Genomic DNA, 14,137 nt, shown 5'->3' on the forward strand with positions numbered 1-14,137 from the left:
GCATTCTTAATGGCGATGACTTTCTCTGAGAATATGAGACCGTTAATCGCACATTGAAATGCGAATGCGGTGTAGCAGTCTCTCGGTAGTAGTGCGAACGGGACATCTCCAATCGCAGGCTTGTCACATAGAATGGCCAGTACCTACCTCACCTCGGACCACCAACAAAAGGATAGTGCACTCAGGCCTTGGCAGTCACGATAGAAGGGATCTATCTATCCATCTGCCCTCATCGAATCAGATACGAAAAAAGTACAGCATTTCTATTTCCTGAGGTTCAATCGCCAAAATGCTTTTCCAAGTTGGAAACATAGCGGTGAAGACGACTCACCGTGCGGGGTTCCAGGCAGGCGCTCGGTTTGCGTACACTCCAACGACGTGCCTGCCTCTGGCGTGTAAGTGAAGGACGCCTCCACGCCTTACCATCGACATCCCAAATCCATCATTCACCAATCCAACTTACAACCCAACCCATATTATCTGACTTCATCACCAGCAACTCCCAGATCAACAGAGCAAGATCAAACCAACCCTACATAACCTCAATCGCACCCCTCAAACCGCCACCATGCCCACAGAAGGAGTCTACTACTCACCCACGGGCAAAAAAACCGTCATCCCCCTCGAAAACAACCCCGAAGTCTTCACCTCCCTCATCCACGACCTCGGCATCTCCCCCGACCTAGGCTTCTTCGACGTCTACAGCCTCGACGAACCTTCTCTCCTCGCCCTCGTGCCCCGCCCTGCGCTAGCACTCATCTTCATCTCCCCGGCACCAATGTACTACGCCGTCCGCGCCGCCGACGGCACCAAGCTCGCGAAGGAAGACGGGGTGACGTATACCGGTTCCGGGCCGGATGAACCTGTAATCTGGTTCCGACAGACGATTGGGAATGCGTGTGGGTTGTATGCCCTCATCCATGCCGTGGGCAACGGGCCTGCGAGGGAGTTCATTCAAGAAGGCTCGTTAATTGAGGGGTTGTTGAAGGATGCGGAGCCGTTGGGGTGGGAGCAGCGTGCAGATGTGCTGTATAACAGCCAACCTCTCGAAGAGGCGCATATGAAGGCTGCGAGGAGGGGGGATACTGCGGCGCCGCCTGCGGAGGAGAAGCCTGGGTATCATTTTATTGCGTTTGTGAAGGGGAAGGATGGGCATTTGTGGGAGTTGGAGGGTGGGTCGGATGGGCCTGTTGATCGGGGGTTGCTGGCGGAGGGGGAGGATATGTTGAGTGAGGGGGCGTTGGAGAGGGGGGTGAAGAGGTTTATTGGGTTTGCGGATGGGAATTTGGAGTTTAGTGTTGTTGCGTTGGCGAAGAGGGAGGAGTGAGGTTTTTGTCGTGTGGTTTGTGGTCATGGGAACTGGCGTTGTTTGCTTTGGGGAACTCTAGATTGTAGAAGGGATTGGGATTCGGCATGCATAGCTCGGCAGAGAAAACATTCATTTGACTTGATTCAAGTAGTCTCCTGCCTGAGTTACTGTTCATCAAGTCATTTGTAGAGAACGATTGCCTCATAGCAATTCCGGGACTCGACTCTTCCAACCTAAGAAGCAGAATGGCTATGGGCCTCGGTGTGCCATCACCCTCCTCACCGAACTCCACGGCACGGAGCGAGGTGCGGAGGAATACACCGAGGTGAAGTCGAAAAGGTGAGTTCGGTAAGGTGAGGGGTTCGGTGAGTCTGGTGGCAGGGCGAACTCAGCCTTGAACCCCTCCATCTGCACGAGCCAGCCAACGGCCCCGCCCGTCCAATCAGCACCCGGCGCCAGTCCAACCATCGAAAGAGCTAGAAGGGCGAGCTTGGGCTGTTTTCTTTCCCGCCTTTGCTGCCTTTGACTGCGTAACCACACGACGAGAATTCCAACTTCTCTTTCTCCCAATTCCCACACCAAAAGTCTACCAGATACCCTTCCAACCTGTCGACATTGCGATTGCATTTGAACTTTGACTTCGATTTCAACCACCCAAAAGTCATCCGCACATTCTTACAGAACCATACACATCGCCATGGCTTCCGCAGACGAGCTCAAGGCTCTCGGCAACAAGGCCATTGCCGAGAAGAACTTCGACGAGGCTGTGTAAGTTTGTATCTGCTTCCATTCGACAACCACAGAACTGACAGAGTCCCAGCGCCAAGTTCACCGAGGCCATTGAGATCCAGCCCGAAAACCACATCCTCTACAGCAACCGCTCCGCAGCCTACGCCTCCAAGAAGGACTGGCAAAACGCCCTGAACGATGCCAAGAAGACTACCGAGATCAAGCCCGACTGGCCCAAGGGCTGGGGACGCCTGGGAACAGCGCAGTACGGTCTGGGTGACCTTCTCGCCGCCAACGACGCATACGAGGAGGGACTCAAGGTCGACCCTAGCAATGCCGGTCTGAAGAAGGATCTCGCTGCCGTCCAAAAGGCGATGAAGTCGGAGGCTGGTGGTGGTACGTGAAAGACTCGCATAAAGAAACATAAGGTCCATGCTGACTGACTGACTGATGGCAGACGCTGGTGACCCGATGGGAGGCCTCGGCAACATGTTCAACGACCCCCAGCTCGTTCAGAAGCTCGCCGCGAACCCCAAGACGGCCGGATTCCTTGCCGACCCCGCCTTCATGGCCAAGCTCCAGCAGATGAAGGCGAACCCCTCGGCCTCACCGGATCTGTTCAGCGACCCTCGCATGCTGCAGGTCCTTGGTGTCCTGATGGGTGTCGACATGCAGATGGGCATGCCCGACAACATGCCAGAGGATGCCGAGATGCGCGATGCTCCTCCCCCTCCTCAGTCGAAGCCTGCTGCGCCCAAGAAGGCCCCCACCCCTGAGCCTGTGCCCGAACCCGAGGAAGAGGACGAGGAGGCCGTCGAGAAGAAGAAGGCCAAGGAGGCCGCTGACAAGGAGAAGGCCCTCGGTACCGAGAACTACAAGAAGCGCAACTTTGACGAGGCTATCGCACACTACTCCAAGGCGTGGGAGCTGCACAAGGACATCACTTACCTCAACAACCTGGGTGCCGCGTACTTTGAGAAGGGCGACTATGACAAGGCCATCGAGACTTGCTCAAAGGCCGTCGAGGAGGGCCGCGAGATCTATGCCGACTTTAAGCTGATCGCCAAGAGCTACGCCCGTATCGGTAGCGCCTACGAAAAGCAGGGCAACCTTGAGCTTGCCATCGAGAACTACAAGAGATCGCTGACTGAGCACCGCACCCCCGACGTGAACGCGAAGCTCCGCGCCGCAGAGCGCAACAAGATCGACTCTGCCCGCGCTGCCTACATCGACCCCGCCAAGGCGGAGGAGGCGCGTGAGGAGGGTAACAAGAAGTTCAAGGAGAGCGACTGGCCTGGTGCTGTTGCTTCGTACACGGAGATGACCAAGCGCGCACCCGAGGACCCCAGAGGATACAGCAACCGCGCGGCGGCCTTCATCAAGCTGCTCGAGTTCCCCAGTGCCGTCGAGGACTGCAACACTGCCATCAAGAAGGACCCGACTTTCATCCGCGGCTACATCCGCAAGGCGCAGGCCTTCCATGGCATGCGCGAGTACTCCAAGGCGGTGGATGCTTGCAGCGAGGCGTCCAAGGTCGACCTGGAGAGCCACAAGGGCGCCAACGCGCGCGAGATTGAGCAGACGCAGCAAAAGGCCCTCAACGCCATGTACTCTGCACGGGAGAACGAGACGGAAGACCAGACTAGGGAACGGTTGGCCAAGGATCCCGAGGTAAGCACACACATGCGACCGGCACAGCGACCGGTTCCTTCCATCCGCGACTAGGTTTTAGCTAACATTGTGCACTAGATCATGAGCATCATGAACGACCCCATTATGCAGTCTATCCTCCAGCAGGCGCAGTCGGATCCCGCTGCTTTGAACGAGCACATGAAGAACCCCGAAATCAGATCCAAGGTGCAGAAGCTCGTAGCTGCGGGAGTTATCCGCGTCGGCCGGTGAGAAATCGGAGTGGCGTCGAGGTGAGGTAGTGTGGGGAACGGGTGTGGAGGAGGTCGCAGAGGGTGGAAGGGAAAGAAAAATGGTCACGCGTAATGGTTGGACGAAGAAACGTTAAAAGGAGCTCACTAGGTCATTTGTAGTGGTTGCAATGTGACCCCAACAACAGAGATATTCCACGTGAGTGCCCTCGGATGTTTTGGAGTGTGATGCGTGACTTGCGTGGACCTGCAAAAATGAAATACTGTAGTTTGTGAGGCCGGGAGGACTAAGTAGACTTGTAATTTTGTGAGACATGTCATGCCGGAATGAGGTTTGCGATGGCTTGGGTTGTAGTGGTGTGCCAAATGAGGCCCGTAAAAGTCGACTCGTGTAAGTGTCACCCGTTGATGAGAATTGTCATTCGAAAAGACATGAGTCGCTGCTTTGGCTCATCTCATTTAGATGTGCACTATTTGAGACCTGTCGTGAGTTCGTAATTCCAAGTCTGTGGGATCTAATTCTTGTCTCTTTTCTCACTGATACCGTCACTTTATTTGTTACACCAACTGCTCGTGTAGTTTTACCGCTCACAATCATGGACTCACCCATGAAAGAAGGCAAGTCTCAACCCTCTCATCCTTCTCATTCCAACCAAGACTAACAAACAAGCAGCATATGTCCAACTCATCGAAGTCATCGCAAAAGACACTACAGACCCAGCCGCAACAGAAACCCACGTCCGCCAACTCATCGCCTCCCTCCCCTCCGTCCTCCGCGCCCGCGACGACGACCAAAGGACAGCCCTTCACCACGTAGCCCGCCTAGGCCGCAACGCGCTCCTCGTCGCGATCCTCGAAGCCAACCCGGAGGCTGACGTCGATGTCCGGGATGTGGACCTCTGTACGCCCTTACACCTCGCGGCGCGCAACGGGCATGAGGCGTGCGTTGCCACGCTGGTGTGTACGGGTGGAGCGGATGTCCGCGCGGAAGAGAGTTTCTTGGAGACACCGCTTCATGAGGCGAGTCGAGGTGGGTATGCGCGGATCGTGACGTTGCTGATTGAGAATGGGGCTGTGGTTGATGCGCCGAATCGGGATTTGGGAACGAGTTTGCATATTGCTGCAAGACGCGGGAATGAGGATGTGATAAGAGTGTTGCTCGAAGCCGGTGCTAATCCCGGGACGAGGGATGCTGTCGGGGATACGCCGCTTCATGATGCTGCGAGGGGCGGGCATGAAGGTGTGGTGATGATGTTACTCGGCACGGGTTCCGTTTCCATCGAAGCGCAGAACGCGAACGATTTTACTCCCCTGAGCGTAGCGGCACGTCATGGACGGGAAGCGATTGTGCGGATGCTAGTCGAGCAAGGCGCAGACGTCGACACCATGAGCAACGAGTACTGCACGCCCCTCCACCAAGCCGCATCCGAAGGCCACGATGGCGTCGTCCGTATTCTCATCGCCGCGGGCGCGGACGTGGATCTACAAGATAAAGACGACCAGACGCCACTCCACGCAGGCGTGATGTTTGAGCACGAGGCCGTGGTGGCGAGTCTGCTTGCCGCGGACGCGGATGTGGATGTGCGGGATACGGAGGACTGTACGCCGCTTCATCACGCCGTGAAGAATGAGAATAAGAGGCTGGTGAGGGATTTACTGGAGGCCGGGGCGGATCCGACTGTGATTTCGTCGACGGGGGAGACGCCGCAGAGTCTGGCGAAATTGCTGAACCGGAATTCGATTGCGGATTTGTTTAATTCGCCGCAGGTTGTGCCGAAGCAGAATGTTGGGCTTGATGTGTTTGGGGTTTTTGCCATGGCCGGTGTAGGTGGTGGTGGAGGAGGAGGTCATGGGATGGGAGGCAGGGTGAAGAAGACACGCCCGCCGTCGAAGCCGAATCAGGAGGCGGAGATTGAGGCGTGCAAGCACTTCAAGGGGTTGTTTTGGTGTCCTGCTTCGGAGTGCAGTTTTGAGAGTTTGAGCGTGTGGGATTTGTTGTATGATTCTGAGACGGAGGTGAAGTTGTGTCCGAGGCCGCCTCCGCCTCCGATGACACTGCCGATGCCGTTGCCGCTGCCGGTGTCGTCTCCACAGTCGGCCGAGACGCCGGTTCGGAGCCCCGTTGGATCACCCACACGAACCCCCGCGCGATCGAGGGCGCATTCGAGAGCGCAGAGTCCCGCGGGGAGTCCGAAGCTGTCGCCACTCCAGACACCGTCTCATTCGCCGCCGCATTCTCCTCTCCTTCAACCGCCTGGGAGCCCCGGTGGGTTGAACATGAAGGAGATGAGGAAGCACGTCAGCCAGCAGCGCCGCAAGAGCTCGCATACGACCGGCGGTGGCGGAGGTGCTACATGCAGTACTCCCAACCCAAAGGACGACCAGAGGCCTATCAAGCGGTGGTTCCATCTTCCTGCGAACAACGTCGCGTGGGTGATGGACCTCGTGCAGCGGATCTGCGCGGTGGATGGGCGGCCGGATGCGGAGTGTAACCGGATTATTGCCTTCATCGAGGAGACGTTTCAGGAGATTCGGATTAATGCGCCGTATCGGAAGCCGCATTTTCGGATGGAGGCTGCTACTGCTGCTGCTGCGGCGATGGATGGAAGTGGTGGGAATGGGATGCCGGAGGTGAGTCTTGAGCCGGAGACGCCGCCATCTGGATCGGTCCCGACGCCGCCGCCTAGATCGCAAATGTTCTCCCTGGTCCTTCCCGTCATCGACGTCGATCTTGACGAGGGCACGAAGAGGAGTCTTCAGGATGTACACATTGGCGATGAGGCCAAGGTATTCCGTCCGATGGAGATGGTCGGCGGCGGCGTGGTGGCTGTGCCGGCTGCTGCCGCAGGGAATGATAGGAGGGCACCGCCGGTCCAGAGACCGCATCCCCTCAGCGCGATGCCGACGAATCTGCAGCATTACCTCTTTCCTCACCTGGCGCACTTTGACGCCATGGCCAAGATGCGCGCGACGTTTACGAAATCTGAGCTTCACGTCCCGAGATCGCTGGATCAGTCATACCACGAGAGTCTCAGCGCAAGCGACCTTGCGCTTCGGAATGAGAGTCAGGTGTTATTTCGGTATCTTCGGCGCGTGGAGGATCGACTAGCTGCTACAGCTGCGTCTGCGGCAGGCACAACAACGACAGGAACTACGGCTGCAGGGTCAACGGCAGGTGATACGATTGCGGAGGATGTATTGGGCAAACAACCTCTCACAGAAGACGGGATCGCGTCGACGAAGGTGCAGAAGACGCAGCAGCAGCAACACCAGCAGAGCCCGTTCGATCGGCATGCGCAGAGGGCGTATTCGAGGCAGAGCAGCTCCAAGCAGAAGAAGACAGACGGGACGAAGGCGGAGTTGGGGAGGATGGCGGGACGGCAGGATCAGGCGAGTAGTGTGCAGGCCAAGATTTCGAGGGAGAAGAAGAGGATGGATACGGAGAGGAGGAAGCAGATTTTGGTTGTTGCGCAGCTTTGGATTTGGAGGATTGATGAGCGTGAGTCTTTCTCCTTTTTTGTTCTTGAGCCATGTCCTTGGGGAGAGAAGGCGAAGGTGAGGAAGGGTATTGCACAGATGAGACGAGAGTGGGTGGGTGCTTGGCGGACGACGAAGCTGACGTGACATTACTTGACAGACACCATCATCACCGCGTTTCCTGATCGGTGGGATAACAAGAACGCCAAGACGCTGTTGAATCAGATCAAGCACCGCGTGCTAGGCGCCAGGGACATGCGGTCTGAGGCCACGGACATGATGCGTGTCGTGGAGAGTATTCTCGAGAGCGCCGTAGGATACAGCGAGGAGGAGTTCCACTTCCAGTTTGAGGGGCCGAGGAGCTATTGTAACATCTTTGCGGCGTCCATTGCTCACGTTGTAAGTTTCTCCAACTATCTTGGGCGAAGGCTTTGAGTGCGCTACCTAGGAGCAAGGTGGAGGAGAATGTGAATACCTCACATTGACGGAAGCTAACGTTGAAACTGAACCCAGTCCAACGAAGCAATGAAGCGCTACGCCAACTTCAAAGCCTCCATCAGCAAGATGGGCACATCAAAGACGGTCCTCGACGACCTCCGCGCTGAGATTGAGCTCCTACAGGAGATTGACGACGTGCGGGAGGAGATCAACATGATTAAGCGGGTTCTCCGATCGCAGGAGCGGGTATTTGACGGGTTCCGTGAGGCGGAGGCGGAGCGGGTTGGGAGTTCATGCGGCGGAGTCGGAGTCGGGGAGAAGCAGGGTGTCGTTAAGCCGTATAAGCACCCGACGTTGGATTTCTTCAAGAGGTTGGAGGAGGATGCGAATCGGGTTCGGGATTCGGTGAGTACTTGATTCCGTGTCACGGTGTCTGGATGTCTTGGGGGGGTATTGGGTGTGTGTATGCATCAGCATGTAGCTGACGTGATGGTAGATTACGACGTTGTTGGATTTGAGGCAGAGGGAGGCGAATATCGAGGAGGCTCTGTCTGCGAGCGAGCAGTCGAAGATTCTGTTCATCTTTACTGGCGCGACAGTTGTGTTTGTGAGTTTACATCCCTCTCTCGCCTGTCTATGGCAGGGGGGTGACAAAGCTGACTTTAACAGGCTCCGTTGTCTTGGGCAACAGGTACGCAGCCGATCGAAGACGTCTTCTTCGAGTTCCTTCCGAGTGAAGTAAAAAGAGACTGACTATTTGGAACAGGCATCTTTGACATCTCCATCGAGGGCGTACCATCGCCAATCAGCGCCGGAACCCTCATCCTCGCATGCGGTAAGTCACCCTCAAGAGTCCACCCACAAACCCCCTTCCGCCCCAGTGTCGAACTAACACAAACCCAGTCCTAAGTCTAGTCGCAACCCTCCTCCTCATCGCCCTCTCCCTTCAAATCTACGAATTCATCACAACAGGCAAAGCAAAGCACCTCTACCGGCGCGTCTCCAACTTCTTCGAGGCCCGCAAGCTGGAGAAGCTGGCGGCCGCGAACCAGAGCAAGTCGCCGCCCTCATCGCTGGGCGCGTCGACGCAGCTTAGCAGGCTGAGGAGGTCGTCTCTCTCGCAGCCTGTGGCTAGTACGACGGCCAACGAGAAGAAGAAGATGCAGAGTGTGAGGAGGCGGCTTGCTGCTTTGAGGCCGAGGAGAGGGCTCAGGGGTGGAGGACGCGATGAGGAGAGGGAGGTTACTGGGAAGCAGGCTTGATGATGGGATGTATGATAGACGAAAGGGGTTTCTTTGGGAATGGGTCTAGAGATACTTCTTACGATGAATCAGCATTTCTGATAACTAACTTTGCCTACGTTTGATGAAGTGGGTTTGTTGTTGTTACAACATAAGGTATTAAGATTAAGGAGTCTGGGCATAGCGCGGATCTAGCGCGGATCTATCAACGCCGCTGGCCCGGAGTAGGTCCATGAGCCGCATCCGCGTATGCGGCATACTTCGAGGTGACATGAATACTGACTTCATAATTCGAGCTACTGTTTCAGTGATTGTGTGGCGTATGGTTTATGGGTGGCGCCACTTTCATTTCGTTCGCGCTCCGCTCTTCGCCTCGCGAGAGACTTCGTCAAGGCAACGTGCTGATAGTCACTAACTTAAGCCAATGACTGGCTTTCCCCGTAGCAGCCACGCGTCTCTTTCCGCTATAATGCTAGCATTCTCTACCGGATGGTACCTCAGCTCAACGACCCAAAAACGACCGTGGATTCCTCGAACAGGGTTACATGTGATCTTATACTTTGGGGGAATTCCGAATGTGCGTCGGAGAGAAAGTTTACCATCTTATTCTTACACGTGGCAGCTTGAGGAACTACGTAGAAGACGTTGTACTCCTTAAAATTTATGCTTGCCTTCTTAGCCGTTACAGCGTTAATATCAAACTATCCTCACCGTACGAGCTTATGGGCCAGTCAAATAGCAGGGAGCCAGGGACTATTGTAGCCTTCCACATCCGCGATACCGTAGGCAGATCTATGCATGCCAGACTACATCGGCAGAACCGGCTCGGTGAAAGGCCTCCAGCTCGGCCAAGTCGATCTGGAGCCGTTAATTTGAGGTGTCGATGGTGCTCACGGTGTTCGGTCTCCTCGGTTTTACGAATTTCAGTGAGTGTCAGGAACATTAGAAGACCTCAACTCCTTTTTAATAGCTAACGGTCGTCAATGACTTCATCACACGAAAAGAGAGATTTGGTGCCGAGTTTATTAGATTGCCTATCAGCAAATTGTCTGCTAGCAAGTTTTAGACACTTGCCATTTTGTTTGCTGGCCACAGAAGTTGACGATGCTCTGCGGCGAGTAAGGAGCGACATTGTGTTTTCACTCTACGAGGAGCCCCAATTTCATTGAAACGAAATGCACATGGCTCACAATTTCTATACATCATAGTCCCTCTTCAGGTGCGACCAAATAAGCAGCCGAGGATGAGGTCAGTATTACCTCTTTTCGCGGTTCAAGTGTATTGCTGATTTCCAGAAGTGCGAGGGAACGCATGTGAGCTCAGAAGCTAGCTACTTGACCTACCAGCACCAAACGACCCATTTGCAGTCAGCATTCATCATCGAAACAGGCGCAGCACACGGACGCATCGTTAGAGTTGGTTTGGGACAACATTCTGCTACTCATGACTTCCTCCGACGAGGCAGATATTGGAAAAAGTTAACAGCTTGGAGGTCAGAACCGGACTTTTACAAAAACTCCGGTCGACGCTACGGCTAACCTAGTTGCATACACTTGCATACAGGTAGGTCGACACTAGGACCGCCAGATTACCGTTTCCGGCATACATTTCGGGCGTTGGTTCCTCCACCTGCACAGCCCTACGGTGCAGGGATCGGACTTTTGCCAAGGACTTGAAAACTCCGGTCGCTCTCACTTCGAACCTCCACCAGTCCACACGCATCAGACGAAAGAAGAGGACATGGCGAACCGCGAGCAAGCCCCCGTCCAATGATCAATCCAAGACTTGCTGAGCCTTGACAGGACGCGAATGCACAACACTCTTCCAGTCTCATTTCAACGGACTTGATTTCCTCTTATTAAATAAACCTCCGAGAGTTGGTCTCCATCCTTTTTATCCCACAAAGTACCTACGACTACGCAAAGATCTTTAATCGGGGAGAACAGCATCGTGCCGGCGGAGAAGTCAGAGAATCTCCAATATCCGCCGTTATCTTTAGGAGTTTTACAGAGGCCCTCTCAGCTCCGGTTCCGCCGTCCCAGCGAGATGTCTGCCGCTTCGTCTCCTTCTCAATCGACGAAAAGTCCTTCGCCGGAGCACTCCCGTGTCCCCCTTATAGCCAAATGGGGCGCCGCCTGCGCGCCGTGTGCGACGGCAAAAGCAAAGTGTCTTCGATCAAATACGACACCCGGGTCGAAGTGTGATAGGTACGTTTGCGAGGGTACAGCATTCTTTATACAGCCATTTCCATCTCCCGGGTCATCGTACGCCTGCCTTGGGGGCCGGGGATTCCTTAATATCTCCGGGCCCGGGGCGATCTAGACATGTTTGCTCTACGGGAGTGGTGAGTGGTGTGGTGGCCATCCGGGGCTCCATTGCAACCCGGCATGTCTTTGATGGCCCAATGAGGGACGTGGGAGGCGGATGCTAGGCGACGCTTGCTGTCATCTGTGACTAACGGTTGTGTTCTTGCGTGATAGATGTGAGCGGCTCTTCAAGCATTGTTCGGTTCAGGTACACAGGCCGAGGAAGAAGAGGCAAAGCAGGCCATCGTAAGTCACACTCTCTATTCTCGGACCCGCGTTCAGTCAAGGATGATGTGCTGTGTGGTTGCTGTCAAGTATGACAAGCCGGCACTAAGCCCTGAATCAATGGGGTTGTGGGATACCGAAGATCCTCTTTGTCACTGACTCGGCCGAACCACTGACACCAGATATCGCAGTAAAACAACCCAGCTTGAAGAGCGCCTCAACCGCCTGGTCAACACCCTACGCGTTTCAAGAAACGTGTCTACCCTCCCTAGTGGCCCATCTACCGGCCAGCCAGTACTACCAGGCCCATCAAGACACTCGTACCCAATCTCCAACCCGCCAGTCTCCCTGCTCTCAGGACAGCCAGTGCCCGCAGACTTCTACTCCCAGAGCCGCGTCTCCCCCTGGGACGTCGAAGACCTCGCCGACATCAGACCTATTAACATCCCCGAGACCTACAACTCCTTCGTGCCCCCGACATGCATATGCAAGCCAGAGCCGGGGGAAGCCCCGCCTCCTCCCGACACGGACGAGAACCTCCTCAAGATCTACCGGACCAAGCTGGCGCCGTGCTTTCCCTTCGTGTTGGTACCGGATGACGTCTCCGCCACCACGCTCGGGGCGACGAGGCCGTTTCTGATGGCTGCTATCCGCATGGTCTCATCGTACCGCAGCATGAAGTCGATGCGCGGACAAATGTATCGTCTTTTGAACCATGTTGCTGATCACATGCTCCTTCGATCCGAGAGGTCGTTTGATTTGCTGCTTGGTTTGGTGGTCATGCTGGGCTGGTTTCATCAACACTGTATCGCTCACGCTCAGCTTAACCAGCTTGTTTCTCTGGCTGCGTGCCTTGTTGGGGAGCTCGGGCTGAAGAGGAGCCCCTGTTTGCCTGAAAGGACGAGGTTGTTGGTCATGCGGCCGTGGGAGTTGCGGGAACGCACAAATGAGGAGCGGAGGTTGTTGTTGGCAGTGTGGTATTTGAGTTCTTGGTAAGTGCCCGGTCTTTTGGGAGAAGGTTGAGGAACTTAAACAGTCTAACATACTGTTTTCAGCATCTCGATGGATATCCACCAGATTGACCCCATGAGATATTCGGGGTACATGCAACAATGTTTACGAGAACTTGAAGAGGATGTAGAGTTCCAGTCAGACATACACCTTGCCTACATTGTTCGGATCCAAAAGCTCTGCGAGAGGATCTCTGATCTGAGGTCAAAAGACTATCTAGATGAGGAGGGGGACGAGAGTACTCGAGCACCTCTTTCAGCCTACGTCTCTGGGTTCAGAGCCGAACTCAACAAATTGCAAGCCAGCATGCCTGCTACCTTGAAAAACAACGGTCAGTTCTACTCACAACCCATGAAAAGTCAAAGCCACAAGCTGACAAACAATAGCCTACCTTCAAGTGCGTATGGCCACCCTCCGCCTCCGCATCCACGAACCTCCCAGAATCGACGCCGAGCTCCTCGCCTCCCTTTCCAAATCCCTTGACTCCATCAGCGCAGGCTCAACATCCGCCCTCGACGCCTTCTACCAATCCAATACAGCCCTGAAAGGCTGGTTCGAAACCTGGCTCTCAGTTCCCCAGGAGTTCTTCTACTGCATACCCATCTCGATAGCCTCTCACATGGTCTACGCCGTCATGATGATGAGCCGCTGGTCCTGGCTTACAACAAGAGGCAAAACATCGCCCGAGCCGCAGACGGACCCCGCAGATCCGTCAGAGGATAACCCCAACGTCGCGCTGGCGGCCATGGAAGCCGCTATCAGCCCCAATACCCCCGCGTCGACGTCGACCCCGTCGGCTGAGACGAAGGGATCTTCGCCGTGGCAGACGACGTTGCCTGATAAGGATCTGCCTCAGGTGCTGGCGGCCCTGAAGGCTCGGCTTTCGACACAGCCTGACCTTATGCTCGATGTGGAGGGGTACCTCAACCGGATCGTCGCCCAGCTGCAGACCATTGACGCGCTGTACTCTGAAATGTCAGTCGACGAAGGCGAGTGGCGCGGGAATATCTGGAGTCTGGGCGCGACAAAAGTCAAGATTGCGATGTTGAGACAGCAGAGGTGGTCCAAGGTCATTGCTGCGCAGGCGGAGGAGCGGGAGTTGGAGATCCATAGCGCGGCAGGGGAGCAGCTTGGGCTGGGGGAGATTGAGATGCAGGAGAACTTCCTTGCATCGTTGCAGATGCCTGAGTGGGATGCGAGTATGGTCTGGGATCCGCACAGGTATTATAATCCAATGCCCGAGGACCCGGCGCTCTGGACTGATGTTCCTGGGGATCAGGATTGGGGGGCGGGTGTGAATGGGATGGGGGGGATGGGGTCGCTTGGCCAGATGCCGGAGGGGAGATATATGTAACTTGTAAGATAGTGGTCTGAAAGCGGTTGTCTAGATTTCAAGAAGATCCATTTTCTACTCAATTTGGTATCGTGTGATATCAGCTAAGTGACTGAGCTGAGATGCCAGACGCGATGTCGGCTTCAGACCCGGGAATTGTGGAGTTGACGCCATTTATGAGTCTCAAA

The 14,137-nt window shown here is 55.3% G+C and overlaps 4 protein-coding genes across 4 annotated transcripts; all 4 read left to right on the forward strand.

Annotated features, from left to right (window-relative positions):
* Window positions 1-568: 568 nt before the first annotated feature.
* On the forward strand, window positions 569-1,327 carry BDP81DRAFT_335819 (ubiquitin carboxyl-terminal hydrolase, family 1; the record flags this gene model as incomplete). The annotated part of the gene is made up of 1 exon (XM_060585871.1): window positions 569-1,327. The coding sequence occupies one exon, from the start codon at window positions 569-571 to the stop codon at window positions 1,325-1,327; it is 759 nt and encodes a 252-aa protein (XP_060437833.1).
* A 679-nt stretch (window positions 1,328-2,006) lies between these two features.
* On the forward strand, window positions 2,007-3,940 carry BDP81DRAFT_335814 (tetratricopeptide; the record flags this gene model as incomplete). Its single annotated transcript, XM_060585870.1, has 4 exons — window positions 2,007-2,077; window positions 2,130-2,434; window positions 2,496-3,709; window positions 3,788-3,940. 4 exons carry the CDS (start codon window positions 2,007-2,009, stop codon window positions 3,938-3,940), a joined length of 1,743 nt encoding a protein of 580 aa, XP_060437834.1.
* A 2,264-nt stretch (window positions 3,941-6,204) lies between these two features.
* Window positions 6,205-9,357, forward strand: BDP81DRAFT_511137 (uncharacterized protein; the record flags this gene model as incomplete). Its single annotated transcript, XM_060595762.1, has 8 exons — window positions 6,205-7,417; window positions 7,556-7,794; window positions 7,909-8,115; window positions 8,155-8,238; window positions 8,330-8,440; window positions 8,503-8,524; window positions 8,600-8,668; window positions 8,737-9,357. 8 exons carry the CDS (start codon window positions 6,205-6,207, stop codon window positions 9,093-9,095), a joined length of 2,304 nt encoding a protein of 767 aa, XP_060437835.1. The 3' UTR covers window positions 9,096-9,357.
* A 2,041-nt stretch (window positions 9,358-11,398) lies between these two features.
* Window positions 11,399-13,970, forward strand: BDP81DRAFT_485898 (uncharacterized protein; the record flags this gene model as incomplete). Its single annotated transcript, XM_060595184.1, has 4 exons — window positions 11,399-11,418; window positions 11,797-12,597; window positions 12,661-12,947; window positions 13,003-13,970. 4 exons carry the CDS (start codon window positions 11,399-11,401, stop codon window positions 13,968-13,970), a joined length of 2,076 nt encoding a protein of 691 aa, XP_060437836.1.
* Between the last annotated feature and the right edge of the window lie 167 nt (window positions 13,971-14,137).

This window comes from Colletotrichum phormii (assembly GCF_030913505.1).
Source record: "Colletotrichum phormii strain CBS 102054 chromosome Unknown BDP81scaffold_43, whole genome shotgun sequence".
Lineage (NCBI taxonomy): Eukaryota > Fungi > Ascomycota > Sordariomycetes > Glomerellales > Glomerellaceae > Colletotrichum > Colletotrichum phormii.